The 24361-nt window shown below is 48.4% G+C and overlaps 1 protein-coding gene across 1 annotated transcript; it reads right to left on the reverse strand.

Annotated features, from left to right (window-relative positions):
• Positions 1-1007: 1007 nt before the first annotated feature.
• On the reverse strand, positions 1008-23718 carry gas2l3 (growth arrest-specific 2 like 3). The gene is made up of 10 exons (XM_055650510.1): positions 23509-23718; positions 17081-17165; positions 15925-15970; positions 14229-14394; positions 12847-12965; positions 9583-9724; positions 7124-7187; positions 6179-6317; positions 5281-5388; positions 1008-4441 (listed from the first exon to the last, which is right to left on the reverse strand). The coding sequence occupies exons 3-10, from the start codon at positions 15946-15948 to the stop codon at positions 3737-3739; spliced, it is 1467 nt and encodes a 488-aa protein (XP_055506485.1). The 5' UTR covers positions 15949-15970; positions 17081-17165; positions 23509-23718; the 3' UTR covers positions 1008-3736.
• Between the last annotated feature and the right edge of the window lie 643 nt (positions 23719-24361).

A 24361-nucleotide genomic window follows, 5' to 3' on the forward strand; every position in this document is an offset into this window, starting at 1 on the left:
TGCTGCCATTAATCAAATCAGAGTCAAACAACAGAGGCAGGCCCTTTTGCCCAAAACTGTCCAAGATTTAATTAGAAACGGGAAACATTTTTCATAAATACAGAAACTGCTGCCAGAGGAGATAATTGAGGCAGGTACCATCACGGCACATTTGGACGGGTATAAGGATCGGAAAGGTCCAGGATATGGGCCAAATGCAGGCAGGTGGGCATGTCGGCTGGCATGGTCAAGTTTGGCCGAAAGACCTGTTTCCATGCTGATTAACTACGACTCCAATATGCCTCATCAACGTTAGTCCTGCCTGCTCGCATTTGGCCCATATCCCTATAAACCATTCCTGTCCATGAAACAGTCCAAATGTCTTTTAAATGTTGTGATAATACCTGCCTCATCTACCTCCACTAGCAGCTTGCTCCATACGACCCCCCCCCCACCCATAGTATGGAAAAAGTTGCCTCTCAGGTTCCTACTAAATCTTTCCCCTCTCACCTTAAACCTATGTCTTCTAGTTCTTGATCCCCCTTACCCTCCAAACAACCCACCTGGCTTTGGAACACTTGCTAGTAACACAATGTGCCCCAACCAAAGAACCATAAAGCTGCAACACGACTTCCTGACTCTTAAACCTGATGCCCCAACTAATAAAGGCAGGCATACCATACTGCCCCAACTAATGATGGCAAGCATACCATATCGCCCCAACTAATGAAGGCAAGCATACCGTACCACTAATTAATTGTGTTTACCTGGCGAGAACATAAAATTGTATCTCGTACAAGTTTTACTGCATCTCAGTGCATGTAACAATAATATATAATCCGGTTTCCTCCCACGTTCCAAAGATATGCGGGTGCGTAGGTTAATTGGCTTCTGTAAATTGTCCCTAATGAGTCAAATAGAATTTGTGTGGGTGATTGTTGGTTGGCACGGACCCGGTGTGCCAAAGGGCCCGTTTCCACACTATCTCCAAATTAAATTAAAAATTATAAACCAAGCCATCAAACGTGTTCCATTCAATAATTTTATTGATTGTTTTGGTATTAAATATATTTTTTAGTAGAGCTATATTTCTAGTTTACAGCTGTTGAGGTTTTCACAGAGTTGATGCAACCAAGACATGTATCAAAATCAGTGCCTCCAGCATTCCAAGGCTGACTTTTAACTTAAAGATCAAGCTCGGGTTTCACCCATTTACAGTAACACAAGTCTCAAGAGCTCTTGCTTTTTCCAGTTTAGTTCCCAAGGGAAGCCCCCCCACCCCTCACCCACATGCAGGCGATGGGGAGGGGGAAACATTACCTCCTGCAGGAGGGAAATGGTGGCAAAACCACAGTAAGACCCCAATAAACAGTACCCGGCTGTAAAGCACTAAAGATGTCCTTCCACAACAGGACTCCAGTGTTAAGTACCTTGATATTCCCCTCTAAGGTTACACAATGTTCTACATCATAGTGGGTGATGCAGGAGTACAGAAATATGCAAAGTATAATGCCAGCGCAGAGAAAATTTGGAAAGCCTGATGACATTTAGATAAATGCAGCATCTGCGATATAACATGAAGACAGGTTGCGTTAACTTGGCTTCTATTGGTCTGGAGTGTTGGGTCAAACTTGTCCAAGCATTTGCAACCATGCAAAGGACGGAGGGAGTACATATTCCTCCAGGGAGGAAACAAAAGAGGGTTGACTTAACGTAGAACCAAACAGTTGGAGTGACAACTGGAAGAATGTTCTCACAAAGCTGTGAGGAACTCTTCCTGGTCCATGGAATCTAGACACCAGCGGGAATAACTTGAGGTAGTGGCAATTGGAAATGTTCCAACTGAAGGATAGTATGGGTTCAGAGGGCTGAATGGCCTGCTCTTCTTCTTCCAAAGACAGTTCCTTGACTCTGTAGCGGTGACCCGACTGGGGCACGGTGTGGACTACACAACCACAGACCACTCCCATAAGTCCCACCACTATTACCCAGGGCAGGGGCAGTTTATAGGGGTGTTCTCCAGAGAAGGGGACTTCACCCCTGGCACCACCCCCTCCCCACGAGGGTTGTGGGGAACCAAGCACTTTCCACGGATGTGCTGGTGCACATCCAACCTTCAAAGTAACAAGCATTGGAGGTCACAGCCTGATGTCTCCTGCTGGAGATGGTGGCAGCAGCAAAGGGCTTGTGCAGAGAACAGAGGCTCCCTCCCAAATCTACCAAGTCAAGCAGGGAGACTGAAGGCACCTCAGTCACCCCACCAACAAACTATTGGAACCAGCTTGGCCATAGCAAGGTGCAATAGCATCCAATGCAGCCATGAATACCTACTCTCCCTCTATTCATTCATTTGCTCGGGAGTACGCACAGAACCAACACACAAGGCGGATGGTCTGTTTGGGGCCCTGGAATGGTTGGGGTCGTGACCCGCCCCGTAACTCAGTGCCCAGCTTCCTGACGTTACACTGACTCGGGCGAGTTGGAAACTTTCGAACAAGCAACCTTCCCTCATCGCACAAGGACACAGAGCACTGGAGCAACTTACTGGGTCAGGAAGCATCTGTGGAGAACATGGATTCGGGGTCAGGACCCTTCCTCAGATTGACCTTCCCCACGCGTTGCCCTGAAAGGTGTACTGCTGAGAATTGAACCCAGATAGTCCGTGCCAAAGAGCGCTGGGCCATCAGAAACTGGATTTTGGACAGTAAGCAGACATACTGTGGAACACTCTGCCCTTTGGTCCTGTCTGAAGACATTCCTGCTCTGATAAACATCTAACATTTTAACTTCCACCAACCACCCCGGACAAACTGCCTCACCCTCTGCCGCTACAGAACGCCCTCCCAGGGCACCTGGCCAACTCACTCATCACCCTGCCCGCAACACCATTTTACCTCCACCTGAATCACAAACATAAATACACAAACATAAATACAGAAGGAGCGAGGAACATCTTGCAATTTGCTGACTGCAGGACATTTTGCCCAGGAAATGGTCTCCTGTGGTGCCCATGGAGCAATCTAGAGACCATGGTTCAGTAGTAAGACACACCACTAGCCAGTGCTTAACTAAGAGAGTAATGGCTAGGAATGTCCCCGTATTGGTCCTTAACGGGCTGCTCCGATTCCCACTGTCTGTGGGCATTCAGGGGGCAGGGAGAGTTCAAGGGGCTGCCCTCTCGCAGCGTAATCCTCCGCACCACAATATTATTTTTCAATGGTCCGAGGGTATTATTAAAAGTTAAATACAAGGTCCTGCTTTAGTGTTTTGCAGCCCAGAGAAGGTAGGGTGAGATCACGTGCGACTCCTCACCCCAGGGCCACAGAGATGGGCAGGGTGTGGGGTGGATGGGCTGAGACTGGATGACCTCCAGGGTCAGTTTCTCCCCTCCCACCTTCTCCAGAAGGGGACTCAGATTAAGGAAGGCCAAAGGTGGTGGACGCAGGTGGAGCACGGGTTCAGAGTCGGGCTCAGGACACGGGCCTGTAGGAAGAGCCTCCGGTCATCAATGGATGGGGTTAATGCTCGGTGGGGAGTCTGGAGGCAAAGCTCGGCCAAGGAAGGCCAGTCAATGAAGATCCAAGGCTGGGATGTAGGCAGTGAGCGCACAGCAAGATCCCACAGGCAGCAATGCATGATCACCCGCGGTTAAATATTGACCTGTGCACCACCGATGGGTATCCCTGGAGCAGACCCAAGAGGGGCTTCCCTGCCCAAATCCACTGTCCGCACACCACCTTGCCGGCAGCCAGTCCCGTCACTCCCTGGCCCGGGATCCCCCAGTCATCACCAGGTAATTGTCCTCGCCCCGTCCCGGGGTGCGGTGGGAGGGGGCCGAGGGCCCGGCTTTCACGGCAGAGCGGGCCAGAGTGGCCTGCTGGGCCTTGGGCTTCGGCCTAGAGGTTTTGGCTGTCCGAGCCGGGCCCTGGAGCAACTTCACTGGGGCCAGGGGGTTACGAGGGGTGCGAGGGGAGGGGAAAGGGGCGGGGGACGCCGCTGGGGCCCGCGACAGGCCCGAGGCCTTGGTTGGGACAGGCCCTGCGACAGGCACGGCCCTGCGACGGAGCATGGGGGGGGCCGGAGAACGGGCGCTCAGCTTGGGAGTGGGTTCAGCCGCACCCAGCCCCAGGGGTCTCCTCAGGGGGGTCCTGCCCGGAGTCCTGGGGGAGGCCCTGGCCTGGCGGCATCGTCCAACTCCGAGCCTCGGGGTCAGAGGCAACTCAGGGGCAGGGGAGCAGACCCGGATGCTGGGGGACGGCCGGGCGGGGGAGTGGGTGCAGCGGCAGTGAGGGGAGGGGCGGGGGGTCTTGGGGCGGGGGGCTCCAGACCGCTCCCACGCCACGATCTTCTCCTCCAGTGCCGTGAGGTGCAGCACACGGCATGGGTCGTGCTTGAGTAGGAAGCCCTGGAGCGTGTCCCAGCCACCGCCAACACGGACCATCACGTGCTTCCCATGCAGCATCTGCAAGCAGAGGGGAGAGTCATGCAGCACCAAAACAGGCCCTTCAGCCCAACCCGCCCATGCCGACCACAATGCCCGACATCTGGACTAGTCCCACCTGCCTGCAGTTGGCCCACATCCCTCTAAACCAGTGATTCCCAACCTGGGGCTATATGGCCTCAAAGGGGCCATGGCAAATTTCAGGGGGGCCACAGAAAAATGTTGGGATTTAGGGGGCCACAGGTTCAGTGAAGGGGGCCACAGAGCCTGTTGCCTCCTAAATTTCACTTCTAATAATTTTAAATCTATGTAGTTGAAATATTTTGGATGTTTGTGGAATAGAATAAAAGAGAATATATGTGCAATTAATAGACATGATATTTTTATGTAAGGTATTATAATATTGAAGTACTTTTTTCCCCCCACTAATAATGTCAGGGGGGTGGGGGGGGCACAGAAAAATTAAAGGATCCCAAAGGGGGCCATGAGCTAAAAAAGTTGGGAACCACTGCTCTAACAGTGGCACAGCAGGTAGAGCTGCTGCCTCAGTGCCAGAGACCTGGGTATTTATTAGGGCCAGGTTTGAAGCAGATGTGCCTAGCAAGTTATTTTTAATCTACCTACCTATCTATTATCCATCCACACATGTTGACTGAACCTCGACATAGATCACCCATGGTCAAGGCCACTGGCCTCCTAATGGAGGGCCATCAACACATTAGTCCTTTCATTCACCAGCTTCATTACAGAGCAGCTCCAAACCCTCCATTGACCCACAATATAGATCCCAGCAAGCAGTTCCAATCCATGCCCTCACAACGAGTTCTGGATTCTCTCTCCACGTCGCATCGTAGACTTACCCTGATGAAAAGTATCTTCTGACCCAGGCGATAGCGGCCTTCGGATAAGAACTCGATGGAGAACCGGTGGGAACATTTGCAAGGAGGGTCGTTGGCAATTACTTTCACCTGAGCACAACAGAACGATGAAACGTAGAAAGAAGGAACTGTAGGCGCTGGCTTACAAAAAACAAGACACAAAAGCGCTGGAGTAACTCTTTGGGTCAGGCAGCGTCTCTGGAGAACGTGGATCGCTGATGTTTTGGGTCTGAAGTAGGGTCTCAACCCGAAATATAATCTATCCGTGTTCTCTGGGGACGCCTGACCCAACGAGTTCCTCCAGCGCAGTGCATCACAATAACATGACGGTGGAAAGTGAAATTACCAAGTTAATGGGTCTTGATGGGGGACGGGGAGCGATGGCTGAGGGGCCCAATGCAGCACAGTGCCACAGCAGGAGAATTGCTGCCTATTACAGCGCCAGGGTCCTGGGTTTGATCTTGACCAGAGGCGCCGCGTGTAGGCAGTTTTTGTATGCTCTCCCTGTGACCACGTGGGGCTTCCCCGGGTGCTCCGGTTTCCTCCCACATCCTAAAAGATATATAGGTTTGTATATCTGTTTTTCTTTAGGAGGTGGGAGAATAGACCTAGTGTACAGGATGGTCGGTGTGGACTCGGTGGGCCTAAGGGTCTGTTTCTGCACTGTATCTCTAAAGACTAAAGAGAGTTGGGATTGGAGACAAAAAAAACACAATTGGAAAGATCCCCAGCAGCTTTAGAAAATGCTTCAGTTCCCCTTTCAACTGGGTTTTTAAGATCACAAGGTTAAATCTGAAAATACCGGGAGCATCTAAACAAAATAAAATTCATTGATATAGAAATTCATTGATATAGAAGACAGATGATAGACGGCACTCACCGCTTGGTGAAGCCCTTTGTTATGACAACTTGGCTTTGGGTTTTCTGCATGAGCGACGTGTTTGGAGTTGGTCAGCAGAGATTCCTCGAGTTCAATTTCCTTCTCTAGTTTCACTAGTACCGGAGGCTCCACCCCAAAGCTTCAACACAGAGCCACAGTCAGTACTCACCAACACCACACACCGTTCAAACATCAAACAAATGTGCAATTGCTCCAAAATTCAGCTGAAATTATATTGAGTCTACAGCGCAGAGACCTCACTGCTCCGTGCCCATTTGCCCCAATGTACCACCGCCCATCTCTTCCCCCCTCTCCCATCAGGTAAGGGGTACAGAAGGTACACAAAAATGCTGGAGAAACTCAGCAGGTGCAGCAGCATCTATGGAGCGAAGGAAATAGGCAACATTTTGGGCCGAAACGTTGCCTATTTCCTTCGCTCCATAGATGCTGCTGCACCTGCTGAGTTTCTCCAGCATTTTTGTGTACCTTCGATTTTCCAGCATCTACAGTTCCTTCTTAAACACAAGAGGTACAGAAGTTTGAAAACACACACCTCCAAAAATTCACAGACAGTTTCTTCACAGCTGTTATCAGGTAACTGAACCATCCCATCACCAACTAGAGAGCGGTCCTGACCTTCCATCCACCTCATTAGGGATGTTTGATCCATAATCTGACTTTATCATCAGTCCTCAATGTTATATCTTGTACTTAATGTGGTGCTCTGTATCCTCTACCCATGCATGGCTTGACTGTAATCACCTATAGTCTGCATGGCTATTCCTCATGATTTTGTACACCTCTACAAGATCACCCCTCATCTTCCTGCACTCCGAGGAATAAAACCCTAGCTTGCTCAACCTCTCCCTATAGCTCATGCCCTCGAGTCCTGGCAACATCCTCGTAAATGTTCTCTGCACCTTTTCCAGCCTCCATCACACTTACCGGGACACAATTCGGCCAATTTCGAGCAGACACAGACACACCTGCCGGGGCTGCTTGTGCAGCACTGGAAGAGAAACAGACAGAGTTCTCATCACAATCAACATCATTAAACACAGCTCCATTAACACAGGCCCTCTGATCACCCTTAAACACAAACACAACACCATTAAACTCCATCAGTCTGAAGAAGGGTTTCGGCCCGAAACGTCGCCCATTTCCTTTGCTCCATAGATGCTGCTGCACCCGCCGACTTTCTCCAGCATTTTTGTGTACCATTAAACACAGGCCCTTTGATCAACTCCATTAACATAGACCATTCAACCCAAGGCACCAATGATCACTGCAGAGATGCAGCAGCTCATGGCTTAAGACAGAGTGCTGGAGTAACTCAGCAGGTCAGGCAACATCTCTGGAGAACACGGATGGTAGACGTTTCGGGTCGGGAGCCTTCCTCAGACTGACTCCCAGCTTACATTCCCAGATCTGTTAGCAGAGGTGTGGTGCTTTTGATAACATGGTCAGGTGCCAACTACTCAACATTTCCACGGATAGGAAGGGATGAGAGGGCCACGAGCCCACTACAGGCAGATAACACCACAAGACCGTAAGGCATAGGAGTATGATTAGGCCATTCGGCCCATCAAATCTACTCAGCCATCCAATCATGGATGATCTATCTTCCCTTTCATCCCCATTCTCCTGCCTTCTCCCCATAATCCGACACCCTTACTGAACAAGAACCTATCAATCTCTACTGTAAAAGTACCCAATGACTTGGCCTCCACCACCTTCAGTAACAACGAATTCCACAGATTCACCACCTTCTGGCTAAAGAAATTCCTCCTCATCTTAATTCTAAAGGTACGTCCTTTTATTCTGAGACTGCAACTAGCCTAGAATAGTCAGCACACACAGCTTGGGCCGAAGGGGCTGTTGCTGTGCTGTTCAGCTCTATGACTAGGATAAATTATGAAGTAAGGGGATCAAAGATGGAGAAGAGATTGGTAAGTGATAGGTGGAGAAACAAAGAATTACAGATGCTGGTTTATACCAAAGATAGATACAAAGTTCTGAAGTAACCCAGCATGTCAGGCAGCATCTCTGGAGAAAATGGATGGGTGACATAGGAGATGGAGGGGGGGGGGGGGGGGGGGGAGCTGCAGCATCCAGACTCGTATTCCCCATTTTTACATTGTCACAGACTACTCAATGCTCAAGTTGTGTCCTTCATTAATAATTACAGCAAAAAACCAACTTGAAACGGACAGAGCAGCATTTATACAAACCCCAAGTGGAATGAAAGATTGTCCACGTTTCCAAAGGCTGTCTGCAGCGTGACCTTTGGAAGAACAATAGTCAGCTGCGACCGTGGGAGGCGAGATTGCTGGGGATGGGCTGAGCAACACTGGAGCACTGTGGAGTACAAAGACCCTGCCCTGCAGCCTGCTAACAGAGCCCTTGATTCACCGACCTGGGAGCGGGTTTTGACAGAGATGGCGGGTCACGGACCGAGGGCGCGAGTGAATGGAGGGGATTCTACGAGCTTCCCTGGACAGCTGCCCAAAAACTAATTGGGAATGAGAGGCCAGGACCCAGTGCAGGCTCGGTGCCAGGGAAGGAACTTCAGAGGTTTTGTGCAACTCAGGAAACACTGCAATGGCCCCACGCAGTCATGTACAGATGGAGGAGGGAGGCAAGGTTTCACCAACAACTGGATTCCCTCGCACTATCGAGCGTCTAGAGGTGTACAGTCGAGGGGATACCGACTAGTTGTATCATGCCCTGGTTAGGTCACTCGAACGACCAGGAACAAAGGAATGCCAATAAATAAATAAAGCATCTACTTCCTTAGAAGATCGAAGAGATTTGATATGCCACCAAATACCCCATCAAACTTGGACAGGTGTTTGGTAGAGAACATACTGACTGTACCGGTTCAAATGCCCAGGACTGAAGGAGACAGGTAATGACCTCCCCACCATCGCCATCGAAAGGATCTACAGGAGGCGCCTCAAAAAGGCTGCCAGCAAAGACCCACATCACCCAGGCCACTGGTCTGGTGTCAACCCTGGGAGAGAAACCATCCAACCAACAACTGGAGAGCAATCCTGAGCTACTCCACTATATTGGAGACCCTCCGACTATCTTTAATCAGACTTTACCTTGAACTAAATGTTGCTCACATTATTCCCTTTATTGTGTATCTGTGCACTGTGGACACCGCGATTGTAACCATGTATTACCTTTCCGCTGAGTGAAGAGCACACAAAAGCTTTTCACTGTACCTCGGTACACGTGACAATAAAGCTAAACCTAGAACATGCATGGAATTCCCTATATAAAGGTCATTGGAGCTTCATGCAAGGGTCATTGCACCGAGTAGCATTATCTCCAGGCAAAACATACATTGTCGTACATCCATAGACAACGACAAGGATGAGGGGGCATCAGATACATACCCAGTCCCTCAGACTCGAACAGGTAGGTCTCGTCCACTCCAATGGCTCTGCACCACGAGAGGAAATTGGCCGTGTTGTCGCGAGCAAAGAAGGATCCCGGGCTGGCGTCGGCTTTACACCGAACCCTCCGCAGTGTGAAATGCTGCACACAGTGAAAATAGAAAAATCAGGCAACTTTCAATGAAGCAATTTCCTGGAGCTAATTTGAGATAAATTCCAGCTTCTTTAGTTTAGTTTATTGTCATGTATACAGGTACAGTGAGCCTTTACTTGCATGCTATCCAGTCAGAAAGATTATACATGATTACAATCAAGCCGCCCGCAGTTTACAATCCCAGGATAAAGGGAATAGCGTTTAGTGCAAGATAAAGACCAGTAAAATCCGATTAAAGATAGCACCAAGGGTCTCCACAAGGTAGATGGGAGGTCAGGACCACTCTCTAGCTGGTGATAGGATGGTTCAGTTGCCCAATAATAGCTGGAAAGAAACGGTCCCCGAATCTGGAGGTGTGAGCTTTCAAACTTTTCCACCTCTTGCCTGATGGGAGATGGGAGAAGAGGGGGTGACCAGGGTGAGACTCGTCCTTTATTAAGTGGTTTTTCCTCCCCAAATCAGTCTGAAAAAGGGTCCCGATCCAAATGTCACCTATCCATGTTCTACAGAGACGCTGCCTGACAAACAGAGTTACTCCAGCACTATCTTTTTTTTGAGAAATGAAACGTTTATCACCTCCACTACCAGCTCGTAGGGTGCGGCATTCTAGCACCGTAGTGAGTCCCTCTGACCTCGCCTCCCAAACCAGTGGGCTGTATGAGATCATGAGAGGAATAGATTGGGTAAAGGCACAGTCTCCGATCTGGCGCAGGGGAAATCAAGAACCAGAGGGTATAGGTTTAAGGTGATAGGAGAAAGATTTAATAGGAAACTGAGGGGCAAATTTTATTTTATTTTAAGGGTGGTGAGTGAATAGAATGAGCTGGAGGTGGTCATTGAGGCAGGTACAATCACAATATTCAACAAAACATTTGGACAGGTACATGGATAGGTTTAGAAGGATATGGACCAAATGCAGGAAGGTGTGACTAGTTTAGATGGGGCACGTTGGGCGGCATGGGCAAGTTGGCCTGTAGGGCCCGTTTCCATGCAGTTTTATCAACTCCACTAGCACAAAGGAAAGGGCAGTGGGTGACTAGGGACACCAGCACCAACAGGTTCCCCACCTACAGCATCCTACCAGGGAAACAGATTGTTGTTTGTTCACCGTCGCTGGGTCAAAACCCTAGGACTCATTCAAAAACTGCACTGAGGCAGCACATTCCTGCTGTAACGTTTGATAAGTTTCTTCACTGTCCACACATACCACCATTTTCAATTGTCATCTGCCAACTTACTAATAGCGCCTTCTACATTCTCATCCATGGTATAGATGAAGAAAGATGAAGAAAGAGGACAGGAGGGGAGAAAAGAAAAAAACACTCAATCACAGAGAAGGCTTTAAATCAACAGGGATTGGTAAAATAAGTTAAAAATACTATTTTTTGACCCAGGCCAGCCCTGGGCTCTTTATACATTTCAATACGAACAGAAGAAACTATTGTATTCTGTCACGCATATCTGTGGGAGGCTTCATGCAAATGCTATCTCTTCAATCAGAAATCTGAACTGCATCCTACCAAGTTCTAATCACGAGATGGAAGCGACATGCACAGAGTCTCTTGCCGAGGGTAGATGAATTGAGGACCAGAGGGCATAAGTTTAGGGTGAAGGGGAAAAGATTTAATAGGAATCTGAGGGTTAGCTTTTTTTTGGATGGAACAACCAGCCAGAGGAGGTAGTTGAGGCAGGGACTATCCCAGCATCTAAGAAACAGTTAGACAGATGCATGGATAGGATAGGTTTGGAGGGATATGGACCAAGCGCAGGCAGGTGGGACTATTGTAGCTGGGACATGTTGGCCAGTGTGGGCAAGTTGGGCCTGTTTCCACACTGTATCACTCTATGATTCTGTGACAGACAGATCATTCCCCTCTGTGGGGTTGTTGATGGAGATCTGCCAATGCCTTCAATTATTGCCCTTCTGTCAAACATGCCCAAAGGCTGGACAGCCATTACCAACTGTACTCAAAGCAGAATGTTCGCCTCTACAGAGTTAAGCTGCTGCTGCTGCATTCAGGAACTTTAATGGCCAATTTGTGCAGAGCACGATTCCAAAGGCAGCAACTTGATACCAACTGGGAAACATTTTTGAACGATAAGTATTAGTCCCAATACTGGATTCGTTTATTATTGTCACGTGTACCAAGGTACAGTGAAAAGCATTTTTGTTGCATACTATCCAGTCAACGGAAAGGCAATACATGATTACAATTGAGCCGTCCACAGGGTGCAGATGCAGGATAAAGGGAATAATATTTAGTGCAAGATAAAGTATAGTAAAATCCGATTACAGATAGTCCAGGGGACTCCAATGAGGAACATGGGGGGGGTCAGGACCACTTTCTAGCTGGTGATGGGACGGTTCAGTTGCCTGATAACAGCTGGGAAGGCTGTTCTGGAGGCGAATCTGGAGTTTTGCGTTTTCATACTTTTGTACCTCTTGCCCGAGGTTTCCTCACCCCCTTATTTCACTCCTCCACCTCTCCTTACGTGGCATTCTTTTGTCCGTTTCCCACCACTCGCTTTTATCACTTACTCCACCCATCTGCCAATCACCGCCCTCACTTGTCTGAAGACCCAAAACGTTACCTATTCCTTTTCTCCACACATGCTGCCTGACCTGCTGAGTTCTTCCAGCGCTTGTGAACACCATTATGCATCACGCCTACACCAGTCTCAGGTACATGCAGCCACCCAACTTCTGCCCCTTCCATCACAGCATGTTTGGGTTTAGTTTCATGCTTTTCTCTGTACTGAGGTACAAAGCTTTGTTTTGCAAGCTTTCCTATTAGATCAGATACACCTTACACAAATACAATCAAGTCAAACTCAAGTACAACAGGTAGTGCAAAGGGAAATATAGAATGCAGAATATAATTCTCAGTATTGTAGTGAATCAGTTCCAAAGACAAAAGTCCAATGTCTAAAGTAGGATAGAGGTAAATCGGACAGTACCCTAGCTTATGGATGGATAATTCGGAAGCCTAATAACAGAGGAGAAGCTGTTCCTGAGTCTGGTGGTGTGCGGTTTCACGCTTCTGTACCTTCTGCCGGAAGGGAGCAGGGAGGAGGAGGAATGGGACTCCAGGATTGGAACTGGGACTCACCTCCAAGTTCTCCAGATTCCCACATTCCTTCACTTTCTTTTGGAGAAGAGCGATTAGCTTGCAGAGTGCCACACCATTGTCCAGGTTCTTCATGAAGTTCTCTGCTCTGAGCTCCTTCCCTATGGTGCCAATGGGGTTAGTTAGTCCTTGGTATATCATGGTCATGTGTACAAAGACAGTGAGAAAATATGTGCGTGTACTACACAGCTACACCATACTACATGCGAGTTCAATCACAGCCTACACTTATTATTTATTTTTTATTCAAATCGTTTGCTATGTCGCTCTTCAAGGGAGATGCTAAATGCATTTCGTTGTCTCTGTACTGTACACCGACAATGACAATTAAAATTGAATCTGAATCTGAGCCATACATCAACAGGAAGTGCAAAGAGAAAATTACCAGACTGCAGAATACATTTATTGCCTTTATCCTGTATCTGTACACTGTGGTTGGCATGATTGTAATCATGTATTGTCTTTCCGTTGACTGGTTAGCATGCAATATGACCCTTTTCACTGTCTCAGTAAACGCGAGAATAAATTGAACTAAAGTGTTGCAGCGTTATAGGGATAGTATAGATAAAAAGAAAAATGCAATGTTCACAATGAGGTAGGTTGGAAGATCGGGACTACATCCTAACTCGTGGGAGGACGGTTCCGTAGTCCGATAATAGCAGGGAAAAAACCGTTCCAGAATCTGGCGTTATACGACTCCAATGCGTAGCACAACGTACCTTCCCCGAAGGTGTAGCAATGTTTTCAGTTTTGGTCACTCTGCTACAGGAATGATACCCTGAAGCTGGAAAGAGTGCAGTGAAGATTTACAAGAAGGTTGCCAGGACCCAAGGGCCTAAGCTATAGTGAGTGATTGGGCAGGCTGGAACTTTATTTCGTGGAGCGCAGGAGGCTGAAGGGTGATCTTACAGAGGTGTATAGAATCACAAGGAGAATAGATAGGGTGAATGCAGGAGTACTTTGCAGCAGGGTGGTGGAAATCAAGAACTAGAGAGCACAGGATAAAGGTGAACAGGAAAAGACAATAGGAATCAAAGAGCCAACATTTTCACAGAGGGTGGTGAATATATGGAATGAGCTACCAGAGAGACTAGCATTGATAGAGCTTTGATAGAAGGATGTTGCCATGCTGTATGATACAATTAAAAGATTTAAACAGCATTTGGGCAGGTAGTTGGATAGAAAAGGTATAGAAAGTAAAATGTGTTTGTAGTGGATAGGCATCATGGACAGCATGAACGAGGTGGGTCGTAGGACCCGTTTCTGTGCTGGGCGAGTCTATCTCTACAGCCATGATCTGAATGTCACGTGTAACCTGGGCACACATTAAAGGTGAGGCGACTTAGGATGGGGTCAAGGCTCACCTAGTAGCCCACTGAGCCAGATGGCCAGGTCATCCTGCATGGGGACCAGGGTGGCCTCGTGCCGCACGCTCAGCCACTGGTCGTACCGAGAAACGTCCGTCAGACCCGGACCGTGGCAAGGAGTCAACGGTGGCCTCGGCGACGACAGCTCATCCCCAAACCACATCTGCAGAGAGATGGCACAGTGTCACACCGAGCCCTCCCACCCACTGGCAGTTCACAATTAAACCATTCACAAATCCAATCTCCCTCTTCCCCCCTCCATCAATACTTTCCTCCCCTCACCAACCTTCTTCTCCCCCTAAAAAAACAAAAAAACCCCTCACACAGCCACACTCTTCCCTCCCCTCTCCCTCCTCCCTGCTCACTCTTCCCCACCCCCCCCCACCACCGCACTCACCAGCCTTCGCATCCCCCCCCCCCCCCAAAAAATCCTCCCACTTTCTTCCCACCCCTCCCTTCATCTTTCTTCCCCCTCCCTTTAGCACACATTCCTCACCCCCTCTCCAACCCCCTCTCCCCCTGACCAGAGGTCCAGTGTGGACCCGGTTCGCTCCATAATATGTGCATGTATAGGGGCAACGTGGTCTGTGAGCAGCCTGTGGAGTGGGGTTGCATCCAAGGGGACCTGCATTCATAGAGCACCTTTCCAGCTCTCAGGTCATCTCAAACACCTCACCTTGTGGCATGCTGACATAGTAAATGCTAGGCAGCGCACAGCAGGATCCCACTTAGAGCAGGCCCCCTGAGCATACACTACTCCACAAACAGCCACCTCTTCACCTGGGCAACGTAGAGCACTGGAAACCTGCACGCTGGTCAACATTTGGAACAGAGAGATCTTGTACCCGAGCTTTCTAGTGCAATGCAGACTTCCATACCTGTGTAACTCCATTACACACATGGAGGGATCTTACTGCAGTACAACTTCACAGACCCTGATGTAATAAAAAGGAACTGCAGGTGCTGGTTTATACCAAAGATCGACACAAAGTGCTGGAGTAACTCAGCGGGTCAGGCAGCATCTCTGAAGAACTTGGGTAGGTGACGTTTTGGGTTGAGACCCTTCTCCAGAAGATCCGTATAAGGGTCCAGACCCAAAACCTCACTTATCCATGTTCTCCAGAGATGCCGCCTGACCCACTGAGTTACTCCAGCATTTACTCAGTCTGAAGAAGGTTCTTGGCCAGAAACATCACCCATTCCTTTTCTCCAGAGATGTTACCTGACCCACTGAGTTGATCCAGCATTTTGTGTTTATCTTCGATGTAAACCTGCATCTGCAGTTCCTTTCTACTGATGCTGCCTGACCCGCCGACTTACTCCAGCACTGTGTGCCCATCCTCAGGCCCCGATCTCTGGATAACTCCATTACACCTCAGGCCCTGACACTCACTAACTCAATTATACACAGGATGGGGTCTTACTGTGGGACAACCCCTTAGACCCTGACCATTGAACACCATGAAGGCTCTTCCCCATCCAGAGACCAGAAGGCACAGCACAAACCATTACTGGCGCTGACTGACCTGTGGAATACATCCCTCGTCAGTGCCAATCATTTAGAAAGTGCACAATCAGTAAATGACAGTGATAATCACACTAAGGTATTAAAGGGTGACCGCTCCATTCATGAAGTTTTACCTTTCATCGGCAAAACAAAAATTAAGCTAAATGCCAATAAAAGTGACCTTACCGGGAGACCTTTCTGCAGAGCCATAGTTCCTTCCCGACGTCCCTTGCTGAAAATTAGAATAAGCAAGATCAGAGGGGCGTTGGCGATAGGATTATTATTTTAGGGCAATGTAATAAATTCCACACTCCTTGGATTTATCTCCTTAATCTGCACAAATCCCATGCATTTTGGAGTCCATTCTTTGGGTGGTCCCTCAAGGGTCGAGGATAGCATAGTCATAGCACGGGAACAGGCCCTTCGACCCACCTTGTCCATGCTGGCCGAGTTGGCATACTGGGCCAGTCCCATTTGCCTGCATTTCACCCATATCCCTCTAAACCCTTCCTACAGTCCAAATATCTTCTAATAGTCATTATTGTATCAGCTTCTATCGCTTCCTCTGGCAGGTAAACACAGATACAGACTACCCTCTGAATGAAAAGGTTCACCCCGAGGTTCCTCTTAAATCTCTCCCCCTCACCTTAAGCCTGTGCCCTCGAGTTTTAGAATCCTCTACTCTGCAAAAAGGACTGCATAAAGCGTTCACTTTATCCAAGTCCCTCATGATCTTGTTCACCTCAATAATGTCACCCCTCAGCCTTCTACACTCCACAGAAAACAGTCCCGGCCGATCCAACCTGGGATGAGAGGTGGTGGAGACTAACAGGAGAGCTGCTGCAAAGAGTGGGTGTTGTCCCATTCACATCTGCATTTACAGGGACACGACTGAGACAGAGCCAATTCGGCAGTGTGGGAAGAGAGAGAGAGAGAGGGAGAGAGAGACCTACACACAGAGCCTAAAAAGCAAGAGGTCCTAAGCAATTAAAACATACAGTCTTTTGGCCAGGGAAGGGGAAATCGCGAACCAGACGACATTGGTTTAAGGTGAGGAGGGAAAGATTTAATAGGAACTTGAGGGTTAACTTTTTCCACAGGGTGGGTGTATGGAACGAGCTGCTGGAAGAGGTAGGTACTATTGGATCATTTTAAGAATAATATAGACAGGTACATGGCTATAAGAGGTTTAGAGGGATATGGGCCACATACAGGCAGATGGAACAAGTGGGGCTCATGTAGTGGGAGCATGTTGGTTGGTGCGAGCAGGTTGGGCCGAAGAGTCCGTTTCCACACTGCATGACTGAGCAACAGGATGCACAACCAGAACCGTAGTACTTACCAACAGAGGCGGAAGTCCTCAGAAGTGATTCCTTAACCCGGACACCCTCTCGTGAACGGGCCACATCGTTTGGTGAAAGGCACTCCTGAAACGCAAAAAACAGTATTATAGTTACACCCTGTGCATTTCCATATGGTTTGCATATGCAAAATACAAAGAGCAAGGCAGCCAGCTGGCAAAATGTAGAAACAAAGAATTTCAGACAGCCAGGTAGGTAGTTCAGCGGTCTAGAAACCAGAACCTATCTCCGCTCCATTGTGCCCTCACCGGGAAGTTAACAGGCAATAAAGCCCCTCTGTTCCAGCTTCAGGAGAGGAGAACAAGGGCTGTCCTTGTCTCAGGCAGAAGCAAGCAGTGGTGGGCCGCGGGGGTCTGCAGGAGGCTCTAGGAGAGGGACTGGGGGCCCCACAGGCTGCACTGTTCTGTTTCTGGTCTCGCTGCAGCACAAACATGCGGCCACACCCCAATACAAGGAACACCCACATGAAGTGTTGCAGCCCAACAGAAAGAAACCTCCTTTTATTCCGAGGCTCTGCCCTCTGGTCCAAGACTCTCCCACCACTGGAAACATCCTCTCCACGTCCACTCTATCCAGGCCTTTCATTACCCAGTAGATTTCAATGCGATTTCCTCCAACATCTTTCCAAACGCCAGCGAGTACAGGCCAAAGCCGTCAAACACGCCTCATAAATTAACCCAATCATCCCTGGGATCATTCTCATAAACTTCTTCTGGATCCTCCCCAACGCCAGCACATTCTTCCTCAGACACACGCCCCAAAACGGCCCACAAATATTCCAAATGTAGTCTGACCAACAACTTATAAAGCCTCCTTGCTTTTTTTTGTTCTACTAGGATGTTGCCCGAGTTAGGTTATTAGGTATCAGGGAGGTTGACACAAGCTTGGATTGTTTTCTCTGGAGCGTCAATCGTTGATGTAACAGAAGTTTATGAAATGATGAGAAGCACAGATAAGGTAGACAGTCAGAACCTTTTTCCTGGTGGAAATGTCAACTACCCAAGGGCATAGCTTTTAGGTGAGAAGAGGAAAGTTTAAAGGAGAAAGGTTTAACAGAGCTGGGCAAGTTTTTCTTTGAATAGAGATTGGAGGACGTCTTCAGGAAGTCTGGAACACACTGTCGGGAGAGGGGACGCAGATACAAAGGCTTAGTGGCATTTAGACAGACACATGAACAGTCACGGAATGCAGACAGATAGGGTTAATTTAGATTGGTATCATGGTCATCAGCACATACATTGTGGGCTGAAGGGCCTGTTCCTGTGCTGTAATGATCTACCAAATAATTACTGGTCCACCTGTTGTAAATAAAACTTCATTTGTAAGAACTCAGACAGTAATAGGTTGTCCAGCTCAGACTGTACCAGCAAAATGCAAAAGCACCGACCACTAGGTTCCCCCCCCCACTAGTCCTCCTGTAGCTAGAGTGTAGTCGAAATCTTCCAACACACCTCATCGTAGCCCCTTCACTTTCACTGTAACACTATAACGTTGTTAGACTATATTCTGTTCTTTGGTAAGGATGAGTTTCACCCCAGACACTCCCTCTTCTCCCCTCTCCCATTAGGCAAGAGGGACAGAAGAGTGAAAACACACACCTCCAGATTCAGGGACAGTTTCTTCCCGGCTGTTATCAGGCAACTGATTCTTCCTATCACCATCTACCTCATAGGAGATCCTCAGATAATCTTCAATTGGACTTTACTTTGCACTAAACGTTATTCTCTTTATCCTGTGACTGTACACTGCGGACAGCTTGATTGTAATCATGTATAGTCTTTCCACTGACCGGATAGAACGCAACAAAAACAAACTTTTCATTGTACACACGACAACATTGTGCACACAACAATAATAATCTAAACTAAACTTATTTTTCTCTTTACACTACCTGTAGTACTTGTGTATGGTTTGATGGGATAACACAAAAACAATATTTTTCACTGTATCGCCCAAGACTGTAAGAAACTGCAGAGAGCTGTGGATGCAGCCCAGTCCAATACTCAGACTAGATTCCCCCTTAATCTCCACTTCACGCTGCCTCGGGAAAGAAGCCAACATAATCAAGGACCACTACTCACACCCTGGTTATTCCCTCTTCTCCCCTCGGGCAGAAAATACAGAAGCTGGAAAGCTCAGACCACCAGATTCAGGAACAGCTTCTTCCCCGCTATTATCAGGCTACTGAACATTCCTTATACATTTTTATCCTCACTTTCTATGCAGCTGCAACACTATATTCTGCACACTGTTTATTTTCTATGTTGCACCATCTGATGTATTCAAGAGTCAAGTGTGTTTTATTGTCACATGTCCCAGCTAGAACAATGAAATTCTTACTTGCAGCAGCACAGCATAATATGTAAACATATCTCACGCACGAGATGATTTGCGTGGACATTAGCAAAACGAAAAAGGCTGGTTAGCGCACCACAATGATTCGTCACTGGACCTTGGTACAAGTGACAATAGACTAAACTACACTAAACTCTTTGCCGTATCTCGGTACACCTGACAAGTAATAAACCAACTATCCATCCTATTAAACATCACAATCTACTGTGCCAGGAGCTTCAGATTTTGTGCTCAGCTCTATGAAAGGAGTTTTTAACCCATCATTTTCAGAGCCAGAGGCAGGAGCGGGACTGAAGGTGCGGTTGACTGCGCGGCCACGGCGCACAACTGACATTCGTCGGACCCCAGCCAACAGTCCGCTGCAAGGCTCTCTCTCTCCAGCAGGCAAGCAGGGTGCACAAGGAAGCTTCTTGTTCCCTTCAACACAAATGCGAGTCATTTCTGCCGTGAGTAATTGCAGGAATGGACAAGTTCCATTTTTATTTTTAAATAAAACAGCTGCAAAGGAAAATAAGCCACATACACGCCATCTTGCCGCCCTCTCTCTCACCCCCATCTAGCCTCTCCCCAGCTTACCCTACACCCCCCCCCCCCCCCCCCCCCCCCCCCCACCCCGCAGCCTACCTGCTCCTAGCAATACAATTTTATTCGTCACATTGCACATAAAGTGCAAGTGAAATGAATTTGTCAGCAGCAGCACAATGATAAAGAACACACAATACACAATAAAAAATGTGTACCCCCCCCCCCCCCCCCCCCCCCAATAGCATGACTGAAAATCTTAACACAGAACACATTTAAAACATAGTTTTTCTGGGTTTAGTTCCAGAGTTGAATTCTCAGTCACTCCCTGTCCTCGTGACTCTCCCACGTCACTAATCCCTGGAACTCAACTCCCTGTTCACCCAGTTCAGGCGAGTCACTCAACCAGTCACCACACATTCCCAGTCTCCCTGTAGTAGTCTGCCATTCCCTCTTCTTCCCTCTCCCGTCGGGCAGAAGATACAAAAGCTTGACTGCACATGCCCCCAGATTCAGGAACAGTTTCTTCCCCACTATTATCAGACTAGTGAATAGTCCTCCCATAAGCTAGGGTGTAGTCCTGATCTTCCAACCCATGTAATTGCAGACCTTGACCTTTTTATTCTGTAACTGTAATACCATAATGCTGTAACACTATATTCTGCACTATAGTATTTTTCTCTTATTACCCGTTGCAAGAATTATAGTGTGGAAACAGGCCCTTAAGCCGAACTTCCCTCACCGGCCAATATGTCCCACCTGCCTATGCTTGGACCACATCACTCCAAACCTGCCCTATCCATGTCTATCTCATTTTAAAACATTGGGATAGTCCCAGCCTCAACTACCTCCTCTGGAAGCTTGTTCCATACACCCACCACCCTATGAGTGAAAAAGTTACCCCTCACATTCCTATAAAATCTTTTCCCCTTCACCTTGAAACTATGTCCTCTGACCCTCGATTCCCCTACTCTGGGCAAGAGACTATCTATTTGATCTATTCCTCTCATGATTTTATACACTACTATAAAATCACCCCTTATTCTCCTGCACTCCAAGGAATGGAGACCCAGCATACTCAACCACTCCCTATTGCTCACAGCCTCTAGTCCTGGCAACACCCTCTTAAATCTTCTCTGAACCTTTTTAAGCTTGACAATATCTTTCCTATTACATGGTGCCCAGAACTGAACACAATATTCTAAATGCGGACTCACCAACGTATTTTCCAACTGCAACATGAGCTCCCAACTTCTATACTCAATACTCTGACTGATGAAGGCCAATGTGTCAAAAGCCATTTTGACCACCTTATCTACCTCCAACTCGATCTTCAAGAAACCATGCACCTGTACTCCTAGATCCCTCTGCTCTAAAACATTCCCCAGAGGCCGACCATTCACTGTGGAGGTCCTGCCCTGGTTAGACGTCCCAAAGTGCAACACTTCACAGTTCTCTGTATAAAATTCCATCAACCATTCCTCAGCCCACCTGGCCAATCGAGGCAGATCCTGCTGCAATCTTTCACAACCATCTTCACTATCTGCAAAACCACCCACTTTTGTATCGTCGGTGAACATGCTAATCTTGCCCTGTGTGTTCTCATTCTTGCGACTACCTGTTGATTGGATAGTATGATCCGAGCAGATATCATGCAAATGAAAGCATTTGTATCTTTGCACACATGACAATAATATACAAGACTTTCAAGCCATCTAGTTCATTGACCCTGCTGCATTCAACAATTCTGCCGTCACGCTGCCGAAAGTAGAGTCCTAAAGAGATTCACAAGGGGGTTGTCAGGAATGGAGGGCTGTAATTATAAGGAGAGATTGGATAGACTGCGTTGGCTCTCACTGGAATGTAGAAGCCTTATCAGTATTTAGAAAAATTATGAGAGCTCATGATAGGGTCATCAGGATATTTTTTCACCAGGTCAGGGAAGACCAGAGCTATTGAGCAGCACAGTGTTGCAGTAGAGTTGATCCCGACTATGGGTGCTGACTATACAGTTTGTACGTTCTCCTCATGACCGCGTGGGTTCTCTCCAGGTACTCTAGTTTCCTCCCACACTTCAAAAACATGCAGGTTTGCAGGTTAATTGGCTTCAGATAAGGGACTGTCCACGCCTACCTTTCTTGACAGACACCAGGAACGCCCACTAACAGCTGCCCTAGTGCCCCCAGCCCCTCTCCTCGGTGGTGGGGAAGATGCTAGAGTCAATAATAAAAGACGAAATAGTGGCACATTTGGATAGCAGTAACAGGATCGGTCTGTCAGCAAGGATTTTCGATGGGGAAATCATGCTTCACTAATCTTCTGGAATTTTTTGAAGATGTAACCAGGATAATGGGCAAGAGAGCAAGTAGATGTAGTGTGCCAGGACTTTCAGAAAGCATTTGATAAGGTCCCACATAGAAGATTAGTAGGCAAAATTAGAGCACATGGTATTGGGGGTAGGGTGCTGACAGGGATAGAAAATTGGTTGGCAGACAGGAAACAAAGGGTAGGAATTAAAGGGCCACTTTCCGAATGGCAGGCAGTGACGAGCGGGGTAACGCAAGGCTCGGTGCTGGGACTGCAGCTATTTACAATATATATTAATGATTTGTATGAAGGGATTAAAAGTAACATTAGCAAATTTGCAGATGACACAAAGCTGCGTGGCAGTGTGAACTATGAGGAGGATGCTATGAGGATGCAGGGTGACTTGGACAGGTTGGGTGAGTGGGCAGATGCACGGCAGATGCAGTTTAACGTGGATAAATGTAAGGTTATCCACTTTGGTGGCAAAAACAGGAAGGAAGATTATTAACTAAATGGTGTCTAGTTGGGAAAAGCAGAAGTACAACTGGATCTGGGGGTCCTTGTTCATCAGTCACAGACAGTAAGCATGCAGGTACAGCAGGCAGTGAAGAAAGTGAATGGCAAGAGGAGTTGAGTATAGGAGCAAAGAGGTCCTCCTGCATTTGTACAGGGCCCTGGTGAGGCCACACCTGGAGTATTGTGTGCAGTTTTGATCTTCAAACTTGAGGAAGGACATTCTTGCTATTGAGGGACTGCAGCGTAGGTTCACGAGGTTAATTCCCATGATGGCGGGACTGTCACATGTTGAAAGATTAGAGCGGCTGGGCTTGTATACTCTAGAATTTAGGTTGAGAGGGGATCTTATTGAAACATATAAGATTATTAAGGGCTTGGACACGCTAGAGGCAGGAAACATGTTCCCAATGTTGGGGGAGTCCAGAACCAGGGGCCATAGTTCAAGAATAAGTGGCGAGCCATTTAGAACGGAGATGAGGAAAAACTTTTTCACACAGAGTTGTGAATGAATTCACTGCCTCACTCCCACTTAATCCCGCGGACCGTCCCAACCCTCACCTCTTCCCACTTAGACCACCCTCCCCACTCCTCACTCACCCAGTCTCTCGCCCACCCATTCCCTCCCTCGTCCACCCACCCCTCCTCCTTCCTAGTAACTACCGCGAATACGTTGTTGCTTCCCTGCGCTACCGTCCCAGACCAGTCTCACCTGCTCCCGCTCTCCGCTCCACTGCTGGGCTGGGCTGGGCTGACTTGCCCCCGGCTCCCTCGTTCACCACTTCTGTTCCGGGCTGGACTGTCCTGTCCTGTCCTGTCCCGGTCTCTGTCTCACTCTCAGGTCACTGTCCCGGGCTGAGCTATGTTGCCCTGTCTATCCCGGGTCGGGCTAGGCTGGGCTATCCCGGGTTGGTTTGGGCTATTCCGGGTCACGGTCCTGTCCCGGGTTCACGGTCCTGTCCCGGGGTCTCCACAGTTACCGGTCACTCCGCGCTCGAACCGCCATCAGCTTTAAATCAGCGCCGTTCGAATCGACCAATAAGGACCAGGGGGCGGGGCGGGCGGGGCCAGGAGATTGACGCGGCCGGTAACCAGGAGACGCTGTGTGATTGACATCTACCTGATGCGGAAGCGCAGAGCCACATGCTAGAGCGCAGAGCTAGTGGTGTCTGTGACTGTGGGTGTCTGTGTATGCTTGTGTATGTGTGGGTCTGTGGATGTGTGAGACTGTGGATGTGTGAGATTGTGTGGGACTGTGAGTGTGGGGGCCTGTGTGTGGGTGTGGCTGTGTGTGTGGGGTTAAGTGAGACTGTGAGTGTGGGGGTCTGTGTGTGAGTCTGTATGTGGGGATCTGAGTGTGAGTGTGAGGATCTGTGGGCGTGTGGGACTGTGTGTGTATGGAGGGGTCTCTGTTTGTGGGTTTGGGTTTGTGGGTCTGTGTGTGTGTCTGTGTGTGGGGTTCTGTGCGTGGGGGTGTGGGTCTGTGTGCGTGTGTGTGTTTGTGGGTGTCGGTTTGTGTGTGTGGGTGTCTGTGTGTGTGGTTGTGTATGGGTCTGTGTGTGTAG

Source organism: Leucoraja erinacea, chromosome 19, assembly GCF_028641065.1.
Source record: "Leucoraja erinacea ecotype New England chromosome 19, Leri_hhj_1, whole genome shotgun sequence".
Taxonomy (NCBI): Eukaryota; Metazoa; Chordata; class Chondrichthyes; order Rajiformes; family Rajidae; genus Leucoraja; species Leucoraja erinaceus.